This window comes from Haliaeetus leucocephalus, unplaced genomic scaffold (assembly GCF_000737465.1).
Source record: "Haliaeetus leucocephalus isolate CR32 unplaced genomic scaffold, Haliaeetus_leucocephalus-4.0 Scaffold295, whole genome shotgun sequence".
In the NCBI taxonomy this organism is placed as follows: Eukaryota; Metazoa; Chordata; class Aves; order Accipitriformes; family Accipitridae; genus Haliaeetus; species Haliaeetus leucocephalus.
Window position 1 is genome coordinate 7077322 of NW_010972731.1, and position 27335 is coordinate 7104656.

A 27335-nucleotide genomic window follows, 5' to 3' on the forward strand; every position below is an offset into this window, starting at 1 on the left:
AAATCTTTTAAGAGGAAGGTCGTTGAGATGGCGATAAAAAAGTCCTTGGGTAATGGTTCTGAAGCAGTGAAACACAGCATCCGTGAGCCGGGCCGAAGGAAACAGAGGCTGGACTGAAAAGAAACCAACGCTTTTAATTCCTGCTGAGCAATGCCTGAAAGGTGAATTACAACATGCAAAAGCAAAAGGAAATCGGACCGTTTCGCGGAGGTGACGCTGAGAAAAGGGAGGACCCTCTGCAGAGGTGCCTGCGTGGGAGCTGGCAGCAGCACAGCTCCCTTCTCCAGCGCCACTGCCGGGGGCTTTACGTTGCTTTTTTTTTGGTCATTTACAGCTTATTTCTCAAACTGTTCTGGGAATCTGTAAACACTGAGCCTGGGTCTGGAGCATCACCCTTGGGATCTTCCCATTCAGGGCAGGATCCGGCACCAGGCTCTTTGGGACTCGCTGAGGCTGGTGGCAGGGGCGGAGGGGCAGATCCGTACCTGGCTGCTGCACAGCGTGGAAAGCAGAAGCAGCCCTTTCCCTCCCTCCCACCCACTGCCCCTGCAAGGCAGTGAAAAATAGCTGGAAGGCACTGGGTGATGGGGAAGGCAGGCAGGACCCTCACGTGGTCCCTGGGGAAAAGGAGTGGGAAAGGCTGGGTGGGTGCAGGGGGAGCCAGGGCACGGACACGGCCAGGAATGGGATATCTGCAGGGTGCGGATGGGGACTGACTCTTCCCCTTGGTCTTCTCCATGCCAGGGCTTCCCCGCGGGATTGCTGCTATCCTTCCATCATTCCCCTTGGGCGGTGGTTTAGGTCATACGTTCACATCTACGTGCTTTTCAGTCACCTTTCTCGGAGCCTTTGCAAATAGCGCAGAGATGCTACAGGGCTCCGCACAGGTGGGAAACCACAGCTCTGGATGGGAAGGTTTCCCTCTCCCAGAAAAGAGCGGGTCTGTTGTTGGGTTTGCAGCAGGTTTTTGTTGTTGCTGAGTTTGCAGCAGTTTCCCCTCTTCCTTCCCCAGCCGTGTTTGAATGCCTCAGGGGTTCCTGAGCCCTCTCCGTTGCTTCGCCTGAGCTTTTGTTTGCTTCCTGTGGCTCTTCAGCAGCATCTTCAGATGATCTTCAGGATCAGCCGGAACCAGTGCTTCCTTGTATTCAGAGCTCGCTTACGAAAGCCCCGCCGGTGTCTCCATCATTAACTCTGCTTGCCCTCCAGTCCGGGGCTGGAGCTGGGTTGCTTTTTTCCCTGCAGATCTCCAATAGTCGGTGTGGGAGAAGAGGTCATGAGGTCCCACACCATGTGGCTCCAGGGAGAGCATCGCCTTTGTGGCAGGAGCCACAGTGACCCGGCAATGGGGACAAGGACCTGGGGACAGGGACCTCCAGCTCCCACGGGCTGCAGCGAGGAGGTGCCGCCACGCTTGGGCTGTTCCTCTGATCGCTTCCAATACTGCAGGGTGCTCAGTTGGCTCATTAAGGGTTGCTGGGCTAATTAGTAGGATACATCTCAGTAGGAAAACGGGCAAATCGGACAGCGTGGGGACTGGAGAGGCACGCTGTGCCGAGGTATCCAAGACACTGCTTTGCAAAAGGCAAAGAGATGAGAGTCTGTTAGGGACCTCACTGGTGCTACAGCATCTTAGCATCTACAGCATGGCAGAGGCTACGGGACTGCCAAAAACTCAGCAGTGCCCTGTGCTCGTCCAGCCTCTCCAACCACCAGCTGGGAGACGCACTGGGAGTTTCATTTAACCCTAGGGAAAGGAGTCTGGGCAGGAACTTAACCTTTTGTAGAAACTTTTGGCCCAAAAAAGCGAACCCAGACTGAGTTTCTGGGGTGAGCCGGTGCAAGCCTGCATCCAGAATGGTCCCGGCTGGGGCACGGAGCAGCCTGGAGGGGGGATACCCCATTTCCCTGTGGGGTGGTGGGGCACGCATGCCCTCTCGCACCATCCCTGCCGCTCGCTGGAGCACCCCCCATGGCCAATAGCTGCTTTTTTTCTACCTGATTTAGACTAAGCCTGGAGCCTCAAAGCTCTCCAGCAATTTTCCCCCATGCTGACTCTCAAGTATATAATCAAACCAATTTGGGGGTTGCTGGTCGAGTGCCAAGAGGCGGACACAACCGCCACCGTGTAAAGCCTTCCCGCCTGGGTTTTTGTGGAGCTTTGAAGCCCAAATCCCTTGAGAAGTGCAGGAAGGGCTCTGGAGGAGCTGGGGAGGGCAGGGCTGGGCAGGGGTGTGCTGGGAGGGCAGGTGGTGCTCCCGTCCCCATCTAACGCGCTCGTAGGTGGGGGAGCCCAGCAAAGAAGCCCCTCTCACCGAAATGCTGATCGGCAAACATACCTGTCGCTACTTGTTCTTCACTCCTTTCTGTTTCTGCCGATATATTTCCTCTGTGAAAGGCCTGTGGTTGGGAGGATGGGAATTTGGGGATAGAGGGGGCAGGGACACAAGAGAGGGGCAAAAGAAGGGGGGGAAGAATTAAAATCAAGACTACGGTGTGCTCTCCTTTGGGCCCAGAAACTCTGCCCTTCACAGGTTGGCACAGTCTGACTATTCCTGTGCCATGGCAATCCTCGGCTCGGTCTCTCTGGACCACAGAGCAGCTCCAAGCTGCTCCCACCTGGGACCTGCCCTGCACCGAGCAGGATGAGGCTCAGCACACGCTCAGACTCCCCCTGCACGCAGACCGGCCTCGGCTCTCTTCATTTCCTCCTCCCTTGCAAACACAAAAGACCTTTTACTGCTGAAGTACAACCGCTGCTTCTCGGAATAATTCTGGGCTGCTCCATCCTGGGCTGCCGGGCTATTGTTGCGCAAAATATCAGAGAAGCCCATCCGAGGAACAACAAAATGCAAGCTCTTTTTGCAGGGTGTCTTCAGATGAGACAATGAGTCCTCTCACTGCCTTGCTTATTGTTCTTGTATAGACAGAATCAGGCACCCGAAAGAAAAAAAAAGATCTCATTTTGGAAAAAATAAACAAATGCATAAATGTTCCTAGAACTCAGCAAATTGTTTCAGAGAGGAATCTGCCCATTATCAAAACAATTGAAAAACAATCCTCTGTTTCCCTTCCTCCCCACTGAATTAATTGGAAAAAAAACCACCTCTACTTCTGCAGTTCCCCGAAACCTCGGGAGTTAAAGCTGGTAGAAATAATTAGAAGCTCTCCAGTTTTACAAAGCTACTCACCCCTCATACAGCATTGCGATTGTGTAGGAAATTGCCACTACAGCTGTCAGCAAAAGGCCAGCTGGGCTTGCATGCCTGTTTTGAAAGAGAAGGAAAAGATCAGGTAAGTACCTGGGCTTATGCAAGACCTGGTTTAGAAAGTGAAATGAGACGCTGGGCTCCATGAGAGCACTCTCTTGCTCATTAAACAGAAGCGAACAAAAGGGTGGGGGTTTTTTGTACTTAATGTTAAGTGCCTTAGACAGATGTTCCTTGGCAAAGACTCTTCCACAGCCTACTTCGGCGACTTCTTTTAAGTCTGATCCCTGCTCCTCTCTGCTAAGAGAGCTTCTGCTTTGATGCTAAGTCCTGAGATTATAAGGCTGTTTAATAATAGCTGAGCAGCTGCTTACGTATGGCTGTGGCTCCCAGCCAGCGCGCTATAAGGGAAATGCCTGGTGTGCACCGAAAGATGGGCCACCCAAAGTGCAGGAGGCACCTGGCAGACGGAGCAGCGTATGGTACCATACACATCGAACCTGTGGCTGAGCCAGCACAGGGCTGGGGATGGAAAGGGATGGAAATATCCATGCCTGCCCTGTGAAAGGTGCTGGAGTGGGTGCTGTGTCAGGGCCGGGTGCGTGGGGGCTCAGTTCACAATTAAACCCATTTCAAGATACTTAGGGATATGTCCCGTCACCTCCCCAAGGCCCAGATGAATGGTGTCCTTCAGCAAGAGGTCACCAGGCACCGCACCGTGTGGTTATGGGCACGGGTCCTCGAGGGCTGGGGATGCGACGGGAGCGGCTGTTCCTTTTAGCACCAAGGCCAAAGAATCAGGACCAAAAAATCCCCATCACCTCCTGGTCTAAAGAGAGATGTCAATGTAGGCAGCAAACCTGCACCACCCACGTGGGGCCACTTCTTTGATGCTTGGCCTGAAAGTGTCTGAGATGCCAGCGAAGGCAGCGGGGGCTTTGCTAAGGCACCAGGATTTCAGCGGGCGGGTTACAGTCCCCAAACCAGATGCCGACATCATCCCGGGGTGTGTAAATTCCCCCAGGTGAGAGCGGCTACACCAGCAGCCCTTCCCCTCTTGCTAACCCAGCACCCACGAGGTCCCAGCACCATCTCTCCCCAGCAAGAAGCGTGGCTGCGTCTGGCTCACCACAGGCACCAGCCCCCTCGCAAACACCCTTTCTGCACCCTACACCTCCAGCTAACGGCTGGAAGTGTTGCTCTTAATTAGGACACTGCTGATTGCCTTTAATTGCTGGTCACAGCTCAGCTCTGAGGGAGCTGGCTGTCAGCAAAAAAAAGTACTGAGCTGGTCCTTGGTGAGGATTAACATCCCACAAGCCTTGTGCAAGGGGACTAGCCCTGTCAGGAAAACGTGCCTTCAGAGGAGAGACCAAACCACCTAAACCTCGTGCTGGACCTGCCGTCAGGTGCTGCCCGGCCACATCAGTTCTTGGAGAGACGCACACAAATCTTCACCTTTTCACTGTTTCCATTTTGCAATAAGTTTTTCCCTCATTAGGAAGCATCGGGCAACTTCTTCCTCTCCCAACCCCCTGCTATTACATGCTTAGTCATGTCTCCTCCTTGATTCCTATCAGAGAGAACAAATTTACATGATTGTTTGTTGACAGCAAGACCTCTAATTGCATCATTTGGCTGCGGCTCCAGCTCTGATTTACACAGCCTGTTGCCATGAGTTAAAACACTTTCCTACCAGAGATACACAAAGCTGTCCCCAAACAGCTAATGCTCCATTTGTCTTTCAGGAGAAACGAGGTTGCTCGACGCGGGTGATGAGAAGCATTTGGGTGAGTTGTTTCTCTCCTCTTAGGAGCTCGACCTACTTATTGGGCAACGGCTCGTGTTGTAGCAGCATTGACGATGAGTCAGCCAGGAAGGTTTCTTGGTCCTGGTAGGACTTTTCTGGGGTAGGAAATCTGTCCGTCCCCAACCCTTGCTGCAAGAGCAATAGCGTGGGCTCGCATCCTTCCCCACTGGCCTCACTGGTCCTGGGTGTTGGACGTGGAACACCCACTTTGCCCTTTCCTCTTGGAGCTCCTGTTTTCATGGTGATCAGCAGAGGTGCCTTCTCCAGTGTATCTGGCGGACACATTTTTGGCTGCAGAGCTGCCATCAGTTGAGCTGGGGATAGCTGCAATTTCATGCAAGGGAGAAAACGGCGGCTCTCGACCCATGCGATGCTTTTAAGGTTGGACCGGAGTTGGAAGGCAGGCTGTCTGGTGTGCTGCCAGGCTCACTTACGTTATGTGGTATGTGCACTTACAGATGAAAATGAATCAATCCTTTGGGCTCCAATGCCACAATATGGAGCGTGATACATCACCAAGGGAGGACAAATATGCTTTACGTTTTAGATCTGACCAGAACCAGACGGCAGACACATTCCTCCGGCATCCCTCCCGCCGCCACGGAGCTGGGGCGTTAGCTCTGGCCTCCAAGGGCAGATACCTAACATCTTCTGAAAGCCCTGGGACCTCAGAAGAGACCTAGGACTCCCCCCAAAAATCTCAGCAACCTGAGCAGAGATCCCAGGGAAGAGAAAGAGTCAAAACCACCACATGAAGGGTTGTGCAGAGCTTCCCCAGGGCAGGCAGGCGGTGTCCTGGTGCCACTTTGCACAGCTCCAGCAATTTGTTAACAGCAATTATTTGTCATGCCTCGCTGCCCTTTATGGTGGCAGCCTTTTAATGAGAAAAAGGAGGCAATCACACTGTTGTCTCGAGCCACTTCAAGTGGCTTTTGCCCAGGATTGCGGTGGAAGACCAAGCGACGTGCACCTGGTGTGAGGTTGCTGTCTCGTGGCAGCAAAGAAGGGATTTCTGTGACAGAAACAGCTCAGAAGGGTTCAGCTGGTTCTGCAAAGGTTCTAGGAAATAGTTTGATGCTGATCTTAAACAAATAAAAACCTCCTTATAATTCCTCCTGGTCAAATTCCTCCTTCTGTGCTGTTGTAGGGGTAGTGGTGCTGGTCATCTCCAGTTGCGGTACAGTATGGGGGGGCTCATCCTGCCCCAGCTCTGCTCCACTCTCCCCAGCAATATCCACGCTGCCAACCCCATGGCTGGCTCTCCTGCACTTTGCTCTGGCTCTTGTGCCCCACTTCCCGGGGTTTAGACCCCATCCAGTGTCGTGGGTCTGCCAGGAAGGCAAACAGCCTCGTGTAGCCAGCCCTGACAGCACCGAGGGGAATTTCAAGTGCAGAATGAACAGCAGCAAGTCTCAGTGGAGACAGGAGAGAAACCATCAGCTGTTACCATTTACTTATTACCAGAGTCCAGAAAGCACTGCACACATGGCTGAAAAGGTGACTTCGTTTTTCCCACCAAAGCAGAAGAGAGCTGGTCACACTCAGGAGCACCAAAGAAAGTATTTAGTGATAAAGGCCCACAATGCTCTACAGGCTCCTGATGTAACACAGCCAGGGTTTATTTCTCCTGGGCAAATAAATAAAATGCGATATTAAATGAAAACCACATAAAACTTGTTACACAGAATAGAGTATATTTCTCATTTGCTGCTAAATTACAGCCTATTCATTTCCTCCTAAGCAGGCTATTGAGCTGTGTTGTATCACATGAGGAGTGTTTCGGAAGTGTTATCACCATGCAGTGGGGAAAAGGGTGTGTTAGCTTATTTTGCTTTTTTTCAGAGGTAATTACAGGGTCACACTGATTCCCCCGTATCAGTGCCCTGCCCCTGCCGAGTGACACCCACCATGAATTCGGCCCTGACTGTTGATTTTTCCATGTGCAGAGCCTGCCAAGGACCTCATTCAGCTGCAGAGCATTTGCTGATACTTCCTCTCCCCAGCACTTGGCTGTTATTTATTTTTCTACAATTAATGCTGCCAGTCTTTTATGATAGCAGAAGATTTTGCACGCACAAAAATAGTCAGGAAGCAAGAAGTTAGGACATGTTACGCTTTCCCTGCCTTTTTTTTTTGCTGACTGCCATCACCAAGAGTTTCTTTGGCCCCTGATGCAGCCCAGCACCTTATTCCCTGCTGAGCACAGACCCCTCTACTTGTCCTACAACCGGTGCTGTTTGCAGGGGCACGTACTTACATGAGAGACCAGCCCAGGTAGACGGCTGTGCTGCCCCAGTACATGGGATTATCCAGGATGCTGAAGGGGAAGCTGGTCACTTTTGCCTCCATCAGGATGCCAAAATAATCACCTGCAAGGCAAATAGAGGGTTTCTGGTTAGGCTCCATAAAGCTGGGAGTCGTGCGGGGCTTTGGCACCCCGATACCCTCCCGGTGCCATGGGGCATCCCTGCCAGGGATGCAGAGCGAAGGTGAATGAGGGGTTTTGCTGCTGACTTCCAGGCTGAGAAAACAGCAACAAACAGGTTGGCTGTTTACTCGGTATCTATCAGCTTTTCCAGGAAAGGCTCTTTGCCCACGAGGAAGGTTTGTGCATTGCAATGAGGCTACAGCAGCCACATCCCTCATCAGGAGGCAGCTCTCAAGGTCCCAACTGGCTGATTCTGGCTTTCTCATTTGAAAACTGCCCATCTGATGCCACCTGACAAGGAAGCAAGTGGATAGGATCAAATTCATTTAATGGGGAAATAAGCCCAGTGCACTGTAATAGTGTTTTGAGATGTTATAATCACGACCGCCACCACCAAATGCCCTCATTCAGTGTCACCTTTATCTCACAGTTCAGAGAATTTCTCAGAATTTCAGAAAATAGCACCTCTGCCTACAAAACACTCAATTATCAGCATGATGGTGATAATAGGTGATTGTCATCTGTAATGAGGAAAGCTTTCAGAACTGTCAGCATCCAACCAGCTTCCTATCTACCTCGGAGTAATCCTTCCACCCTCCTGAAAGGAGCCTGGCAAAGAAATGACAAGCAAGGAGATGTTGTGCAGTTTGTGAATGGCATTTTGGGGGGAGAAAGGGCCAGGATACAGATCTCTGACTTCTGTTGGTCTTACCAGCGAGACCACAAAGCCCAGCAAGGATTTTGCTCCATGTCTGCCGCATAAGACGCAGCATCAATCAGCGAGAAGCAGTGCCGGTCATCAGCCCAGGGAGCTGCCACTGACCCGGGTCACGTTCCCAGCTTTGCTGCCAGCCTGTTCCCTGACCTTGGGCAAGTCTCCTCTGTCCCTCCCGGTGCTATTGTGCACCGATCATAATATCTGTCTTTCTTATAGCGTGGAGGGTGGTGAGGATTAATGTATGGTGAGAAAGTGCTTGGAAATCCAGATAAAAGGCATTACAGGAGTGCAAACTATTCAAGGTTGTTATTATTATTAGCTGGATCGTAGTGTAATTTCTTTGACCTCACATGGTGCAAAAACATTTATTTCTAAGGATAAACAGCGCCTGCCCAATTAGACAATGCTTTTGGGCTTTAACTATAGGCCACTAAGTGAGATAATTGCCTGGTATTCATACTATATGTTCTCACAGTTACTTGGCAATGCATCTCTGAGATTGTTCTGGTAGAAAGAACACATCACCCCCTGCCACAGCCCATTTCTGTGCTTTCTTATGTGTCAAAATGCTTCATTATACCCTGCTCGCCTTCGCCTTTGGGCTGAACACCTCGCTGCCCAAACGGTGCTGGCACCGGGGAGGTTCGCACAAAGCCCTGGGTCCGTGGGGCTGGCAGGGGCTTATCTGAGCCCAGCACCGGTGGGGCCGTGGGACCCTCCAGGCAGGCTCCCTGCAAGCAAAAGCACACAGCAGCTGGGGGGAGCAGGCAGCTCTCCCAGGACACAAGCTTTTCCGATGTAAACCCTGCCTCCAAACCCACACAGTTAAATGAACGTGACCACCAGAGAGGACCTATGATATTTTTATATTCAGGCAGGTGCTAAGGGAAAGGACCGTGCATCAGTTCGCACACCATCAGCCTGAGCATCTCCAGTGCCTCCATTAAGCTCTCAAAACAGGAATCCGCTCCTTGTCAGGCTGAGGGACTTTGGGATCTAATTTGGGTTATTTTTTTGCTGGAGGTCAGTGTAACCATCTCGCTGCACAGGGTAGACACTTTGGATCGCAGCAGCAAAAAGCCGGTTGATGCACTCCGCAGGGACCCCCACGGTCCCTGGAGCCCAACCTGGGCTGAAGCACCACCTCCGCTTCGCTCCGGAGAGCCACCGGCTTCACCATAGCCCAGTGACAGACTTCAATCAAGTCAGATTTACTTGAAATCTTGGTCAGCGCTGGAAGGAACCGCGGCCGGGTGCGAGACAGATGGGCTCAGACAGGCAGAGCCGCCTCTCGATGCCCGCGGCCTCTGGGAAGCCAAGCCCTCGTTACTACATTTGTCAGGAAATAGGGCAAACGGCGAGGCAGACGGCGCTGAACTGATGCCCGAATCCCTGCGAGGGCATGGTGCGGAGACGGGGTGCCAGGAGGATTGCTCTGCAGAGAAGGCTGCTGGGGCGAAGGGCCACATCCAGCCACTGCAAACAGAGGCTGGGGTCGGTGCTGGTGTGCGGGAGACGGGGTAGCACCGAAAGGCTTCTTGCAGAAGGGTGACTCCCGCTGCTCCCGCTGCACCGTTTAGCCCACACATAAGAGACAAAGTGCTCTGCAGCCGCTCCAAAGCTTAAATGTCCTGTTAAAGAGGAATCTAACAGGCAGCCCCAGTGCAGTCTCTGTGCCCTGCATGTTTTAGCCCTCATTGCCATAGGAAAACCCAAAAAGGAAGGGTCAAATGCTGTGCTAATCAGTTCTTGAAGTGCTTGGGTGTCAGAGGCTCTCTCAAAACTTCTCTCGAGCTCAGATATTGACTGTGAGAAGAAGCTGGATGATCCTATAACCCCCTTCTTGCCAAAGCAGCCCTTTGCTAACCTGGAGTCAGAAGTGCTTTTGCTGCTGGGGGAGCCTGCTCCTCCCGCAGCACCAGCACATCACTGAAACCCTGCGTGCAGGAGGACGTTGGAATTACCAGTCCCAACTGAGTCCTGAGCAAGAGACCATCCCACATGAGATCCTCGGAAACCAGCAGACCCCTCGTCTTCCCCAAAGCTGGGTAAGAAACCATGCTGAACAGCATTCTCCATTAAGAGTTTGCTGACTTGGGGGGTTGCATGGAGCTGAGAAGTCATGCTCAGTCCCAGGATGGATGCTCTGCAGGGCTCGAGCTGGGCCATGCCTCTGTGGCACAGAGGTCCTGAGCCAGCCGGCTGCACCAGCACGTGGTCTTGGCATCTCCCCACCCTGACTCAGCTCTGCCCCAGTGCCCGTCATGCCCCAGCTAGCAGAGAGAACTGGCCTCGCTCCCTGCTGTGTCATGCAAGACTCGGAGTCATGCAGACTCAACCTGGTGTGCTGCCGGTGGCAGGGAGAGCCTCCGCTGGCCGAGAGGATGGAGCAAAAGTGCCCGATACGGGCCACTAACGCCTGCCTCTTCCCTGCCCGGGGGGATACCGGAGCCTCCCACCGTGCAGAGTGGAGCGGGACAGGGCCACTCTCACCACTTAACACTGAGCCTGACTCACTTGTTTGCTTTCCTCCAGCCGTTCAAGTCCAGTGGATCTCCTGGTTGGATGAATCAGGCTTTACGTAAACAACCCCAGACCTGGCTGAACTTTAGGAGCATTCGAGCAGCTCTTGCTGGTGGGTTCTCCTATGCCCAGCCTCTCCGGACATGTCTCCGCAGGCACCGCATCGCTCCTGGGGGCTGCAGGCGATTCTGGAGGATGCCAGTGCCCGGTAGCTGGGGGACAGGGGTGTAACACAGGGCGAGGAGCGGGACTGCACAGAAGTGTGAGGGCACGTGTTCAGGAGTGCTGAGCTCTATTTCTGGCAGCAGGATCTTGGCCAACTCAACACATTTCGTTACAACTCCACTTGAAACCAGGAAGGCTTATTACCTCCCTCTCTTCTTCCTGGCGACGCTGCAGGAACTAATTGAATTTGGTTTGTAAAGCACTTGCAAAAGCACAGCCTAAATGCAGTGTCAAAGCTGGGGCTGTGATTATTTCAGCCAGCGGGAGCTGCCCCTTTCCTTAGATATTTATTGTTCCTGTCTCTATTTTATTTTTATGAATTCCACACATACTGGCATGTTTTTAAAGTCAACAATGCTAATAGAATTACTCTCTAAATGGGAAAGCAGGCACAGTGGAAAATGCTTCTGCCATAAAGCGGCAGATAAAAGAATCTGTCAACGAACATCAGGTTTATTGCAGAGGGAAGAGCAAACGAGATCCTGCCTCGGCGCATGTGTCGAGCGTGTGGGGGCTCAGAGCAAGGCTGCCGGACAGCTCGTACCCGCTGTGCTGCTGCCGATGTGCTCGCGGGGTCTGCACTTGGGGTCCCTTTTCTGGAGGGCATTTGGATGGTCAGAGGATCAGCTGCTTTCCATAATTTCAGGCTTGACACGGAAGGTGATGGGACTCATCGTATAAACCACTGCACCATCTTCTCCATGAGAGGTAACAGCATGGCTAGATCATGCTTTGGCATCATAAAGACCAAATCTAACAGCCCTGAAGGCAAGGACGAGGAAATTCTTACTGGACTCTGCCCTAGCAAAAGACCCCTGCAAGGATTAAATGCACTTTCTGGTTAAGCTGTTGAATTTTCAGTGCTTACCTAGGAACGTCCCGGTGAATCCCAGTGCTAAGAAGCTGGAGATGACAAACAAGGTCCCTACAGCCAAGACGGCCAAGCCTAAGTAATAGGCCCAGTGGCAGTCCAAGCCCTCCAGCTTCGGCTGGCTCTTCATGGCTTCGGTGAAGCTGTCAGAGAGAAAACAAGGGCTGTTAAAAGCAGCGACTCATTACTAACACCACTCACCTCTCCCTGGGAGATGCGGAGCTTTGGAATAGGATGCTGCTGAGGACCCTTCACCAGGTCCCTTTTTCCACCTGGATCTACTCAACTTCCCAACAGGAGAAGCAAGGAGCCAAAGTCTTGTGAGCAGCCAGGGTTTGACCCGGGGCAGCTATTTCTACTTGTAACCCTTACCCACTTGTGGAAATACCAACCCCACTGAACTGTAATATCAAAAGCTTTGCCTCGCTTGCCAAAGTCCAGGTTTTATCGTGACCGGGAGCTCTGGGAAAGATGCCCTTGCAAATGCTGGAGGCTGCGATGCCTCAGCACAGGACTTGAAGGGTTGGGAACAATCGGCTGGGTTATCTATCTCATGCTCCACCCCCGTTTCTCTCCATCAAAATATTTTGCAGCATTCATGTGTTAGCCACGTGCCCAGGAGTGATTCATGGCTGACGCCTGACAGTCAGGGGGAGGATTGGAATGGCGAAAGGAAAATACTAGAGACATGCATTTTCAAGTGCGAACGCAGCTTCTCAGCTCCAGGCTTGTTCAGGCATTTCAGGTCTGACCTTCCAAACACTCATTTGTGAAGTGGAATAATTGTGAACCCTCCCCTCAGCCCCCTGAACTTTGCCCGGAGCAGGGCCTGGCAGGCTCAGCATCTCACGTAGCTCTGATACAAACATACAACTACAAAGGAGACAACACCGTGATTAAAAAAAGATGCCCATTAAGAATAGCAAGAGGAGATAACAGACCCGCAGAGCCATACACAGTGTTTCTCCACATGTTGCTGACACATGAGGTAGGAAACTTTGAGTCTTTTTTTAATGAGCACCCTGGAGGCTGAAATTCAAGTGGAATAACAGCTCTCCCGTGCCTCCTGCCACCGCTGCCTGCCAGGGCTGGGCCAAGAGAGCTGCTCCTGCCCGCTCTCCCAGGCTCCTCGGCTGGAAAATGCTTCCATGACGTTACCTGTAGGGCTTGGGACAGTTTTTTTTCCCTGCTGTCCAGCTTCCCCAAACCCTGCAAATTCCTGGATTTTCTCTGTTGCCCAAATGAAAGCTGAGAGGGACAGTCCCGCCTGATGGACAAGCAGCTGGAAACGCACCTTTAGAAGGCTCAAAGACCAGATGGCAAGTTACAGGCACCAAGCAAAGTCCAGGATGATATTTTAAACCTCATGGTTTAGGGACCTGGATGATATTTTTTGTTTTCCCTGGAGCTCGTTCCTACTAGGTTTTCTATTGTTGGGGAGTTTTTAGGACCCCAGAGCAAGCCATTCAATCTTCGTTTTGGACTGGAGCAAGGAAACAAAACACAGAATAAAAGTAACGTGCTTGGGAGCGAGCAAGAACACAGCATCTTGGTGATTTATGCTCTGCTCTGCCACACTGGAAATTACAGGGAAATTCCCTTTTCCAGGGAGCAGAGCGCAGGCAGAGGAATGACAGCGTGGCCCTGGGCGATGTAACGTCCCTGGGGCTGGTCCTCCTCCAGCACCCAGCACACCTCCCTGCACTCACCAGGCTGACGGTGGTTTAGCTTAAAATCATTACTGATTGGAACACACGAATCTGGCTGCAACACGAAGCAGCAGCAGCTGCACAACCTTTTGCACAGTTTCCCTGGTATTTATTTTTAAATGACACAAGTCTCCCCTATGAGGAAGCCCAAATCCACATCCCTGCTGCCAGCGCTGCCTGGGATTGGGAAGAAAGCAATCCCCCTGCAAGGACGTGCCTTGAGCAACCCTCGTCTGGCCGTGCTCTCAAATCACAACATGACATCCCCGGGGATGCTCTGGAGCAATTTGCTCCCACAGAGGAAGATGCTAATGCCTTTTCACAGCATTGGGGGGTTGATTCCGCAGCTGGCCAGGACCTCTCCGCAGGGCATTAGCACCGGGAAGGAATCTCACAGCAATCAAAACCCACTGCTGCTGATCCCTGGGGAAGCAGGTCTGGGAGAGCAACACTGAGCCGGCCGCTGCCTGGATCCCAGCTCCCAGCAAAGAGATGGCAGAGCAGCAAAAGGTACAGCTAGAGCACAGCACTCGGAGGCTGCTTCTCACTCCGGATGAGCTGGATTCGTGCTATCTTACATCCTTGAGGCTCTTCTATCCTATGCTAGTGACCTGACTTGGCCTTGGAGCACGAGAATAACAAAGGTGGCTTCAAGAGCGTGAACTGGCTGACTGCAAATCAACCTTGGAGGTTTTGCAACCAGCACGTGATGTGGTTTGTTTTGGCAAAGCCGTCTCCCCTGCTCCAGATGATCCCATCCTTCCTTTTCATGGTCGGATAGGCCTGCATTAGTTATCCTCATCAGCATGTCTTGCTCGGTCCCCTGCTGTTTGGCTTACAGCTAGAGAGGGAGGTGTTTGCACGGAGATAATGGACTGCCTTTCCCTCTAGTAATGTTTTATATCTTCCTAAACACACTCTCTATTTGCATTAAACATGATGCACACAGGAGTTTTCAGAATTGGTAAATAAACCTTTTAAGCATTTATGATGCTGGGCCATGACAAGCAGCACGGAGTCGTCAATTATTCTGGCATCCGCGACTGCTCCTCGGTGGCAGAGGAGCCTCACCACGCCGCATTTCACCCTCCCTGGCAGGGGGAGGACAAGGTGTTGGCCGTCCCCCCCTGCTAGGGGAGCCAGTCATGCAGCCAATCTGTCATGAAAGCAGTCCCTTTCACCATGTGCCTCTGAGTCACGTTTGTTACAGCATTTATTTCTGGCTGCACGACAAGGCAGCGGCCCAGCTCGGTACCCAAGAGGACACCAATTAAAGCCATGCTTTGTCCCAGTACCTGGAAATGCTTTATGGGCAGAGCAGAGCGATTGCCATGGTGAGGAGCATCCCTGTTACCAGCACAGGGGAGGGGTGGGTGGACTGCAACCTACTTTAATCACATATCCAGCTGCTATCACGAGGATGCCTGTCATCAGTGGGGAGGGGGGGCTGGAAGGTGCCCCCAGCTTTGGCAAATGGAAATTGGGAAAACGGGGCTTCCCTTGACATCTCCCCACACTTGCCAGTGTGAAGCATGATACCAGAGGAACCCATTCTCCACCCCAGCAGGGAAAAAACCAAATCCATCAGCTCTGCTCTGGCCGAATTGGCAGATTTGGCCAATTCCTGGCAGGGTGGGAGCAGCCGCAGTGGCTGCAGCGGGGCTGCACAACTGCCAGAGCGTGCCGCAGGTTTTGCATGGGGAAACCAAGGCAGCGGGTGTTGTTCCGCCCACCCATCCCAAAACAGAGATGCGCTTGCTCAGACACTCAGCTGTTGCTGCTGCTTTGTGGGGATCATAGACTGGTTTGGGTTGGAAGGGACCTTTAAAGGTCATCTAGTCCAACCCCTCTGCCATGAGCAGGGACATCTTCAACTAGATCAGGTTGCTCCGAGCCTCGACCAACCTGACCATCCCAGAGATGGGGCATCTCCCACCTCTCTGGGCAACCTGCGCCAGTGTTTCACCAGCCTCATGGTAAAAGAATTTCTTCCTTGTATCTAGTCTGAATCTACCCTTTTTTAAGCTTACCACGTAAAACCACCTGAACTGGAAAAACACTCAAAAAAGGAACTGAAGCATGGGGATGACATCACACCAGTGGGCTCACTGGAAGAAAGCGGGAGTGAAAGAAATCAGCTGCAGGTCCTCTCGCTGAGACACGGAGAGGACATGCAGCCAGGTTTGCACAAACGGACACCGATTTATTCAACCAGACAACAGAAACTGCAAGACCAGAAAACTTATCAAACCCACAGCCCAAAATACATCCCCAAAGGCCGCGCGGAGCATGAAACAAACCTGGAAATACCGTACTGAGAGAGAAGCTGAGCTTTTTAGGTCTCTAAGCCTCTCTCAGTGGCCCAAAGCAAGCATATTTTGTAATCCTTTCCCTGCAAAGGAGGGCAAAGACGTCGTCCAGCAAACTGGGTCGCTGCTGGGAGCAGCCCAGCAGTGCTCCCTTTGCCTGATCCCAAAAATTAGCCTGGAAACTGGGGCTGGCAAATGCAATTGGGGCAGAACTGGGCCAGGGACGGCAGGCAGTGAGGAAGCAGCGGTGGTGCAGGCGGCCAGGGTTTCGGAGGCAGCAGCTGCCGCTCCAAGGTGCCGTGCTTACCATGCGGGACGTCGGTCTGTCCCCCACGCCTGAGGTTTTGTTCCTCTCGGCAAAAGGAGGCAACGGGGGTAAAACCATCCGGTGGTGCCCAGCAGCACACACTGCAACAAAAGATCTTGTTCATTTGAAAACAGCAACTCCAACAACACTAAAATCGTCCTGCCGATACCACTGGCAATTGTTAGCCCAGTCATCATCTTCACAGCTTCTTTTGCCAATAATGACTTTGCTTTCCTGCCAGCGCCGGTGCGCATGTTATTTAGGTCAGCTGGGGGCTGTGGCAGCTTCTCCCCCCGCCTCACATCTCAGCTGCCCGGTTTCCTCGTCTGGATGCCCGGCAGCTGCACTGGTGGGGGCAGGAGGTGCTGTTGGCCACCTGGGGCTTTTCCCAGACACCCATCAGAGATTGCTGGCAGCGTGGCTCAGAGGGGACATCGGCTCCTTCAGGCCACACTCGATTCCCATCATCAGACTTGGTCGCTTCTGCACAAAAGGCCATGTGGCTCTCCAATCGATACCGTTTACACCATGCTCGTTCATGGTACTAGCTTACAAAATTAAACAGCATTGACCATAAAGCTGAGAGGCACTACCTGGCAATGACAAACAACCCCTTCCCTGTGCAAAACCCCGTCCCAGGGTGGATTAATTTTCTCGGAAGCATCAGCTTCAAGCGAGAAGCCCGTCCATGCAGGAGACAATACCCAGCGGGTGGCATCAACGAAGGACTTCATGTCAGCCGGCAGCGCGGTACCCACCGAGCACATTGCCAAAGGTACTGCTCTCGCTTAGCTTCTGCGGGGCTCACTCATGGCCCCAGGCACCCCAAGACCCTCGCATCTGCAACCCCCCCCATTCAGGGTGTGCACGTGGGTCTTGCCTTTACAGCTCAGGCGAACACCCCAAGACCCTCAAGGTGGGAAGTTCATAAGCTCCCTGAGTACAAAACCACTTGCACACACCTGCCTCAAGGGGAGTTTGCCAGGGTGCGCAAAAGGGAGCGCAGGAGGGCTCAAAGGCAGTGCCAGCGGCTGATTGTAGAGCTGATGCAGGGAAAGATATCAACAACGTGGTAAGGCAGGAGAGAGTGACACTGGATGTAAGTCTGGAGGACAGGGAAGGTTGTCACGTCCCGTGTCACACAGATAACAGTCATAAACCGCTGGGGTAGCACATGCAGCGTAGGTAGTTCAAAAGTTCAGGAATTGTTTTCACAGATAAGAGCCTCAGTGATGGAAGTTCCCTGTTTCTTGCAGAAAGAACATGGCTGTAATGAAAATAATCATTGCACCAAAGCAATTAAGCATGCTTCTCTTGTGCAGTTGACTAAGCAGGTCACCCCCTGGTCACAGGTCATTCTGGATTGCTTCTCAGAAGCAAGCCAAGGCTGATAATGAAGCTCAGAGCTGGGAAGCACCTAATTGCTTAATTGAGCACAAGACATTCCTCTTCTTACACCCAAGCTATCCCTTCCGAGCAAAGCTTGCATGAGAGCATCACGGTGCTGAACTGGGCACAGGACCACAGCAGAGACCCCTGCGTGGGGTGGGCGACGAAGCAACCGCGCAGCCCAGCGCCCGGGTGCTTTTAGCTGCAATGCCAACCCACTCGCAAAGTTTCTGTCTGCTCTGCCCTCCCCTCCTCCGCCTCCAGCTTGGAGCCTTTCAAAAATTCAGCTGAAAAAAGGAAGCAGGTTTTTAAAAACAAAAGAGACATCCCGTGGGCTCCTCAATAGCTCCCTGGCAGCCCCCACCAACATAAAAAGTCCCCAAAGCACGCAGAGAGGAGTTTTAAAGGCTGGATTGCAGCACTGGGGGTGGAAGGACCCCCTGAGGCTGCCTTTTCGCTTGCTATCAGCAGCCAGCACGCTCTGCGCAAGCAACCCTGACCACCACGTGCAGCCGAAGCGCAAGGCACAGCCTGCGCTTTGCCGGCTGGATTGCCTCCATGGGACTGAGGAGTGGAAAACCTGCTTTCATCAGTGCCCTCGGAAAATAAAACAAAGGGAAAAGCGAAACAGCCAGAGCGTCCCTCCTGCCATCACTGGCCAGAGAGATGACAGTGCCTGTGTCGTATGACCTGTGAACCCCCTCTGGCCAGCCGAACCCCGGTTTGGAGCTGGCTGATACCTTCATGCAAGGGCAAGGGGCAGGATGAATCCTTCCCAAACAGCACAACCTCTCCAGGCTTGAGGAATAAACCTTGGGCAGCTGTGGAGGGCTCACTATGCTGGGAATGGAGGCAGGGAGTCTCCGAGGTGCATTTCAGGGCAATTCCACTAGTTGCTGCTCTGATGTCCACCTTGAAACCATCTCATCACTCCCACACTAAAGGGCTTGCCTTGCTTGAACAGCCTCCAAAACCTGCTAGCCATCACTCGGGCCAAATTCAGTGCCAAGGAAAGGTAAGGGAATACCCAACCATGTTGGAACACCTAGGCAAAATAAACTTCACGCTCCAATCATCTGAAATGGCCTTGGCCCATCGTGGTGGGCTGGCATCTCCTCCGTGTTCTGCTGGGGCTGAGCTGCCCCATCTTCTAGAGCCTCTCCTCCAAAACCAAGGTCCAAATGAGGCTTTTCCAGCCCCCTGTATTGACCTTGCTGTTTCCTTCAGGACCCAACTCATGGGCTGCACAGGCAGAGCCACCCCCAATGAGCCCCACAGCACTCACAAACTCATGACATAGAGCAGAGCCAAGACAGCCAGCAATGCCAGCCCTGGTAGGACGCTGAGGGGTCTGTAGGGGGAAAATGTGATGTAGTGCTGGGACAGATGAGGTCTCTTTGGCTCTTCCAGCAGTTCCCCATCAGTGCCTCACTGTGACCCAGAGATCCTTGCTGACCCAGGAGCCAGCAGGACCACTGGGAACAGAGACTGTCTCTCCATCAGCTGTGTTTTTAATTAAAAGCAGGCACAAGGCTTTGCATTGCTTCCCAGACAACAAGTGACTATGTCATCTGTACAAGAGACTGCCGAGACATTCCCCAGCGAAATCCAAGCCCACTGTGACACTAAGACATCAGCAGAACACACACATTCCCTCTGCATTGCCTGCATTCAATTACAGCCCCATTCATTGCAAGCTTTCTTACAGTTTCTGCAATAAGCAGTAGCTGGGACAAATGCAGAAGGGCAAGGGCAGGTCTTGGTGTCACTTCCAGGAAGGCAAAGCTCTTAAATACATGTGCAAACTCCAACCTGAGATCTCTGCACCTGGGAAATTACCTAAAGTACTAAACAACCCATTAGCTCTGACCCTGGCATAATTGAATCTGGGAATTTAGTAAGAGAGTCTGTCTCTCCTAACAGCGCTGAAGATAAAGCCTACCAGATCACAGATAAATTGCTGGCATTGAGGAAATCTTCTGCAGTAAACCTCTCTGCTGCACTCAGAACGTCAAAGGACATATTCCCATGGTGTACGGTGTACCAGTCATACAATACTATTAGCTAGCACAGGTGGTATTTAAAGAGATCGCAGATAAGAGTTTAAAGAGACTGCTTGCTAACTGCACAGATAATCCTGCTCTTTTACACAGGAAACTGTGGCTTCTTAAAGGCAGTTTTAAATTTTTTATGATTTCTACGAGAAAATTAAAAAATTCTGCTGTTACATATGATCCATCCTGTGCAAACAGCCCTCCTGTCACCTGGGCTGCTCTCAGGGCAGGGGAAACTGCCCCCGGAGAGCAGAGCAAGGAAGCCTGCGACACTCAACGGCTGTTGACACTGATGGTTTTGGCCACACTGCTGCATCCTTTGTCTTTACTACAAATCCTGGAATAAATCTGCTGCTGGCTGAAGGTATCCAACCACGTAAAAGCAATACGCTGGGGCTGGATCCAGCGCTGCAGAGCAAGTATCCCTCATCCCCCCTGCCCTGTAGGGGCATTTCTTTGCATCAACACATAGCAGTAGAGTTAGCTCCTTACCAATGGCTCCGCACACAGTTAAGCATCAGGATAACAGCGCCCAGGCAGTAGCAGGCAGCATGTGGAGAGCCGAAGACTCGGCTGAGCGCTCGCGTTTTGTGCTCCCATCTGGCTACCTGAAGAGACAACAGAAAAGAAAGCGGGTGGTTGGAGGTGCCTGGGCACGTGCTGCCCCAGGAGCGTGAATCCCACGGCCTCGGCCCCACGCCGGGGGATGCACACCGTCTGCGTGGCTTTGCGCAAGAAGCAAGCAGAGGCCACTGACGAGACATAGCTTAAAACAAGCCTGGGGATGAAAGCTCTTTCTCCTACCCATGCCAGCCCCTACTAGTGCTTGCATTGCCCGTGCATTGCTAGTGCTTGCATTGCATATGTCCTTGCATTCCAGGCCAGCCAGCAGCACCGAGGCACAGGCTCATGTTAAAAAAAACAAACAAACAAAAAACCCCAAACCCCTACACATCAGTTTTGGGGAATATGTGGCTGGACAACACGTGTCCAACGAGGCCGAGAGCATTGCTAAGGCTGTCCCCAGGTCTCCAAAGCCAACAGGCTCCTGCCACAGAACCTGGTATTGCTCTCCTGGAAGGAAAACAGATCCCCAAGTAAGGGATGGATCACAAGGACACCCAGCTCTCATTTTCTGGGCTCCATCATCTCCTATATCCAGCTGTAGGGATTATACCTGAGAGGAACAACCCCCTCCCTGCTCACTTCCAGAAAAGTTTGCAAGCACTCCTCCTCCAGACAAGATCTACCAGCTTCGCCCAGTGAACTGCTTCCACTTGTACAGGCTGAACAAGCTGGCCTTCATTAGCACTCAGCAATTGTAGCCATTAAGGGCTCACCTGCACTCCTCACCCATCCCTGCACGGCTGTCTCAATGCAACCCGTACAGCACGTCAGTGACAGCCCAGGACTCACACCTACACAGGCAGCATCTCCAGGGAGGCATCAGCATCCTTTACAGCATGCTTTTCTCTGGCTGCAATTTTAAGCTCCACGTTCTGCAGAAGCTGATGGGCTCCTGCCCAAAACACCTCGCAGCTGAGGAGGTGCCCTCAACACCCTCTCAACCCGTGAGGCTGCTGCAACGCCGGTGGCTGGAGCTGCTCCCAAAATCTGCAGGACTGCACCCACCCAAGTCACCAAATCCAGGACCCTCATTCCCAAGCCGATGAAAATACTTATAGCTACTCTGTTTTCTACCTTTCCTGTACCCCTCAGAAAGCTGTCGCTGTATTTATTGCCTTTTTTTAGGCTCCACTTCCAGGCGCCACGCCTGGGGTTTGGATCAGACCCTCGATTCAAGCCAAGCAGGGCACACCTGGGCAATGAAGCGAGAGGTGGGAGTCAGCAGAACATCTCGGCACCAATTTGCTTCTCAGACACGGCTGGCACTTCATTAGCTTCAAACGCACTTCACTCCCTCGCATGGAGCCTGGGCAGCTTTTGGGAGGCACCTGCAACCCAGCTATTCATCTACTCTGAATGTATTTGGTAATTTATTGGCTCTATTTGAGCAGAGAAAGGCAGCTTTGCAGGTCCGCTTTCTTCCCAGGCTAATGCAGAAGCACAAAGTGCTGCTGGTGGAGGGGGACTCCTGGCTTGGGGAGGGGAGAACGATGAAAACCTCTGATAAGCAGGGCACTGATCTCACATGCTGAGAGCTGATTCAATTAGTTATGCAATGATTGCTCTGAAATTACAAATCCACTCATGACAGAGAGAGCTGCTTCACTGCCTTTTTCTGGCTGGTATAAATAGTTTGTATTCTAAATTGAATTTAAAATACCGTGCGTCACGCTGCTGCTAAAATGGGAGCCGCTGTTTGAATGCTGAGAGAGTGGAAAAAGAAATATAGGGTGAGTTACCACCTTTGGAAAGTAAAAAGAAGTGACCGTACAGGTGACTGAATCACAGATGGAAAAATGCAGCCACGTGCCAGTTATCTGTACCGACTTCCTAATTCCCTGGAAATTATTCTGCCGGCGTTTGCATGGATGGCAGCTCCTGGTTCGCTTCGAGAGCTTCGCAAAAGCCTCTCAGTCGGCGGCAGAGCTGAAGCTGAAAGAGAAGGCAGCGTCGCTGGGATCAGAGGGGAGAGCCCGCGTGCCTCTGGGAGCCGTCAAGGCGGCCTCGTAATTACCCTTGCCTTTAGAAAAGCATATCTGGGCAACGACAGAGCGCAGCGGGGCGAGGGGACGCGTTTCCGAGCCCTTTGGGGCACCAGCTGGCTCGACTGCGTTGGGATCGCTCCCAGCAACAGCCCAACTCACGCTGCATCACGTCGCTGCCGACTCCCCGGCTGGGACCGAGACGCCAACTTTTATTTAGCTGTCACAGCCTTCAGATGGGACCCCGGGCTCTTTTTCTGAGCCCACGCGGGAGTCATCCCGAGCAAAGCAGAGCGGGAGCCTGCGTGGGGCTGGAAGCGGCGGTGCCCGCCAGGCCCCGCGGCGATATTTCAGCAACAATTAATTTGTTCCGGTTCTGGTTCTATTCCTTGAACAACTAATTAGTTCTGGCTCAGTTCTAATTTTCTAATTTTAGTAATTTCTAGCTAATATTAGCTCTCGTTCGACCCATGGCTACGCAGCTGGCTTAATGGCTTTATAAAATCATGAGCTGATGTGTTATTATTTACTGCATGACGGATGCAAAACGCTTTTAGCATCCTCCGTGGCCGTGTGCGGGACACGGCAGGGCTGAGACCAGTGGCCTCCTGGGGAGGGCTGCAGCCGTTCCCAGTGTGCTGTTTGCCCTCCCAGCCAAAGCCAGCACCGTGCTGCCCGCAGGCGAGCACGGCGTCGGGGAGGAAAAGCCCCACGGCCATGGCTGTGTGTCCCGGTGAGGGAGAGAAGGATGCATTTTTATTTTTCTTCCAACCTCCAAGTTTGGAAACGGAGTTAATACAAAGTTTCCTGACTTACCCAAGGGTCAAAGCAATAGAAAAATTCAAGGCTCCTTTTCCAAAGCTCCCAGCCCTCTGCTTTCACTTTAGGATACTTGGTGAGGGCTGTAAGTAATTTTTTTAATGTTTCCCCCAATGCTCGTTATTGAAATAAATCAACGAGCGGATGTGGCTGCAAAGCCAGGGAGTGCTCTTGGGTCCCATGTTCTGCCTTTGGCAGGCCGTTTCGGCGCTCGTCGGGGGCAGACACAGCCGGCTGATGTTCCCAGGGAATCGCCGCCTCCTCTACGTAAATTCAGGGCTGATTTCTACATAACCGAACCGAGCCATCTCCCCAACCGCTTGGGCAAGTGCGTAAACAAAAATGAAAGCACCAGCACGCATTCCCAGTGGCTGCCCAGATACAAAATGGAAATGCTCTGAGTTTTCTTTTTTTGGGCAGGCAAACCTTTCCGAGCCACCTCGAGAAGGGCCACAAATAACCATTCGAAAGGCAATTTCATCTCACCAACGTGTCTCCACAGCTGATCAACAGGAAATGCTCTTTACAGCTCTGTGTGCACGGCAGACCATTGCCTCTCATTAATATTTAGTATTTGTTTCAAGGAAATTGATTATTTTTGTCTGCCATCCAGGGAAGCTGGCTTTTGAACACGCTACATTTTAATTTGCTCAACCCCAGCTCTGAAATAGAGACTCTGTGCTGTTTCGCGTGACTCCATTTCTATATCTGGCTCGCCCCAGAGATGGGGAACGAAACCAGATAGCCCAAAGGCTCAGGTCTAAGGGACATTTTGCATCTCAGTGCTAATCAGCCGATCTACGTCCTCACATTGCCCCATTGCCATAGTATCTGAAGAAGACGGTGTGGGCACGAGTGAATTGAGCCTTGCGGCATGCCTGGGAAGCTGGGATGGATTAGCAGCTCCCTTCAACCCAAGGGAAACTGAGGCACCGGAGGGTTGAGGCAAGCAGTTCCTTCCCAGTTCTCCAGGGAGCAGGATGGAGGGGCTGTGCCCTCATCCCGGGAAATCCTGGACCCATTGCCCACTCAGGGGCATGCTCTGCCCACTTCTGGGGATGCTCTTGCCCTGCCCAAACTGTTGGCATAAAAATATTCAGTGCCCAAGTCTGGGCTGTAGAAAAGATGGCAGTGAATAGGATACGCTACCTTCACCATCCCTGTCTTGCAGTATTTGCCATCATGAAGGATTTTGCCCCATCATGTGGGGTCTAGGAAGCAGCCCACCAAGGGACCCAAAAGTCAGAAATTTCATGAAAAGCCAAGAGGAAGAACAATCAGCTCCCCAGGGCATGTCTGCACCCCAGTCCCAAGAAGATGTGCGTGGGTAAGGTGAGCCCTGGATGCACAAATGATTCAGCCCTAAGTAAAAAAAAAAAAACCTTCAGACAAAACTGACCTGAGCAAACTTTTTAACTTTCTCCTTCAGTCTGGCCTTTCCTAGGCCAGCCATGGGGGTACGTCCTCCTGCAGGTGCTGGGGCAGGAGAAACCCTGGCTCTGGACTTAGCTGGCTCCGTATGAGCATCTCCCATCGGGGCAGACGTGCCCTGCCTAGCCCGTAACCTGATGAAAGGGCAGGAAACCTGATGTTACCCTTATTTCACCTGCGAGGACCAGAAGCACCGACCTGTTCCCCTGTTATGAAAAATCCATTTTTCCTTTCTGATTCGCTGGAATCCCTCATTAAAATGTAATGACATTCTCTGTCACTGCTTGGATGCTGGAAAACAACCCTGCTTGCAGCTGCTGCATTTATCTAAAAGGGAGGAAAAAAGATACACCCGAGCACCCAAACTCTGACTGTGGTGCTCCTGGGAGCGAGCAGGGAAGCAGAACCAACACAGAGCCCGGCAGCAGAGCAGGCTGCAATGTAAATGCACGTCCACTACCCGCCTGCGAGCGCTGGGGCTGGCTGACCTTTGCCGAATGCCAGAGGAGCCAGCCTTTCTGGCTGTCCAAGTGACCGCGGAAGAAATGAGGGTGGTCTGACCTTATCCCTCCTAATGAACCGTGCTCGAGCCCCTCTGCAGTCGGCAGAGCTTAGTGCAGATGGTTTATTGCCCACGTGCCGGTAGGGAATCGCCGATAGTGCCGGCTGAACACCATGGCCAGGCTGAAAGCTCCAGCCTGCGCTCCTGTAGTCACTCAAGGCAAATGTCCGAGTGCTCGTGCTGCTCCTAGGTGAGAAAAAATCTTGCTTTTCTAGGAGAAACCTCAGGAGAGATGGGAAGGGAAACTGCAGGGCTGGTCCTGGGGAGGATCGTGCATGGCAGCCCCGAGGGGTGTCCAGGTGCCGTTCCTGCCGCTCGCTGGCACAGCACCGAGCCCCTGGCACAGGAACAACACCAGCCGAGGCTGGCATGTGCCCATGTGCAGCCTCATCCAAAACACCAGCCCGCCGAGCACCCACCCCACCACTGGCACAGGCTTTCCGAAGGCATGTGCAGAAAACGCCCCAGGGACTGGTGTGCCACTGGCAGCAAGAACATGATTAGCAGGAGCTCTGGGCAGCGAAGGCAGGAGAAAAAGAACAGAACAAACCACGGTTTAATTTGTACAAGCTGGTAATTATAGTTGCTATCTGTCTGAAATCTCTATTGAGTTTATTTAAATATGTTCTCCGTGAAGGCCATTCAGACAGGAATTATCAAGGTGTTGCAGCAGAGGAGATAATGCCATGCAGTTTTCAACAGATCAAGGGCTGATTAGGAGGAATTAATTAGCTGCTTAAACAGTCCTTGACTCGCTGCAGCAATTAGCCGTCACCTCCCCACAGTCACGTTCCCGGTGCAGCAGTGGCGGGGATACGAAGCACCCATCAGCAGAACTGCCTTCCCTGCGCTGCCGATGAGCACCGGGTCAGCCCCGGGTGGGTGCGTGGCCCCGGGAAGGTGCCCTAAACCCACAAGGTTTAGCCCGTGGCCAGGGCTTGGCAGGCAGGCAGCGGTGCGTTAGGGCTGCGGTGACTCCCTTGCACCCGCCGTGACACCCATCGCCGGTCGGTACGCGTCCATCCGCCGTGATTCCCAAGATGAGGCGGACAACGGGTATCTTCCCTCTTCCAGCCTTTAGCGGGCCAGTCTCTCGTGCATCCCTCATCCACCATCTCTTATATGTTATGAGCCACCAGTTCTCAGCCGCTCTCCACCGCTGGGGCCAGCTGATCATACAGCAGCCTTAATCCCACGTGCTGTCCCTTTGGCAGGGTGGGAGCATCGTCCCCACCTCTGCCCATCCGAGCCGTCACCCAGCCTTCCCCAAGCCCTCATCCCAAACCCAGCCCTGCCTGCTGCAGCCCCTCCGTCCTGCCGCAGCGCTGCTCGGGGTCCCTTTGCTGCTCATCCCTGTCGTTCCCAGTGCAGCCCATGGCCCAGGACCCGTCTGCAGGGTGCAGCCGAGGTGGGCACCGGCTCCAGGACTGGCTGGGACTGGGTGCCACAGGGGAAGCACTAAACCATGTCAAGCTGGCGTTGCAGAGCCGCCTGGGGAAAGCAGGCTGAGCTGTCCCCAGCTGAACACTTTCCAGAGGCAGGAGGAGAAGCCAGCACTTGGGGTGACCATGAGACCACCTTCTTGTCCCTCCTGCCACCACAGAACCCTGGGGGGAGCCGGTTGCAGGCTGCCAGCTCCTGCCAGCACCCCGACAGGCTCCACTTTGTTTAATTGCTTCCTGCCTGCACTGGGAAGAGCCGCGGCGGCTCTGGACTACCTGATCTAGAGACCAAGTTATTTCTCTGAAGGCTTCTCAACTCACAGGCACTCAATTACAGAGAGCCATAAGACGGTAATGGAGCCTGAAAGCTTTTTAGCAAATGATTAAAGCCCTGCGAAGTTCCCCCACTAAGTACTGGAGCAGCAGCTTCCAGTTCATGCAATTAAAACACTGAAGTGGTATTAGAAGAGACAGGCACCGTCTTAATGGTTTCATGTGAGCTGTAAGGCAACGCAGGCCGGAGATTTTGCCCATGCAGCTTGTAAAGGTCTTTTTTATGGTAATGCACCAAGAAAAGATGGACCCAGAGATGGACTGCTGATGAGCAATAGGCACTGGGGACAACGGGTGACAGCCCGTGCCCGTGGAGCCAGAGCAGGGCAGGGACTCCCATCAGAGCTTGGAGGCTCCAGGCACCCTGACCTGATGGGCAGAGACCTGACAAGTGTCCTGAGAGACGGGGACAGGCTGGCTCGGCCAGGAAAGGTCTCCCCAGGAGGCTACACCAGTTAGTTTTTCCCCTTTCCCATTCCCCACTGGTACGATGGCAATAACAGCTGTCAGTAAGCTGCAGCCAAGGAGGTCGGCTTAGCTCATCCCTGCCTGCCAAGGGCTTTCAGTTTGGAAAGGAAGGCGTCGATTTG

At 52.7% G+C, this 27335-nt stretch overlaps 1 protein-coding gene across 1 annotated transcript in view; it reads right to left on the reverse strand.

Annotated features, from left to right (window-relative positions):
- Positions 1-1512: 1512 nt before the first annotated feature.
- The window catches only part of PEMT (phosphatidylethanolamine N-methyltransferase), a 39165-nt gene continuing 13342 nt past the window's right edge, over positions 1513-27335 (reverse strand). The window contains exons 2-7 of the mRNA XM_010570378.1: positions 20042-20157; positions 11779-11924; positions 7274-7385; positions 3189-3263; positions 2337-2397; positions 1513-1568 (exon numbers count right to left, since the gene is read on the reverse strand). Coding sequence (XP_010568680.1) covers positions 2343-2397; positions 3189-3263; positions 7274-7385; positions 11779-11924; positions 20042-20157 — 504 coding nt within the window. The 3' untranslated portion in view covers positions 1513-1568; positions 2337-2342. The remainder of the gene's footprint in view (positions 1569-2336; positions 2398-3188; positions 3264-7273; positions 7386-11778; positions 11925-20041; positions 20158-27335) is intronic.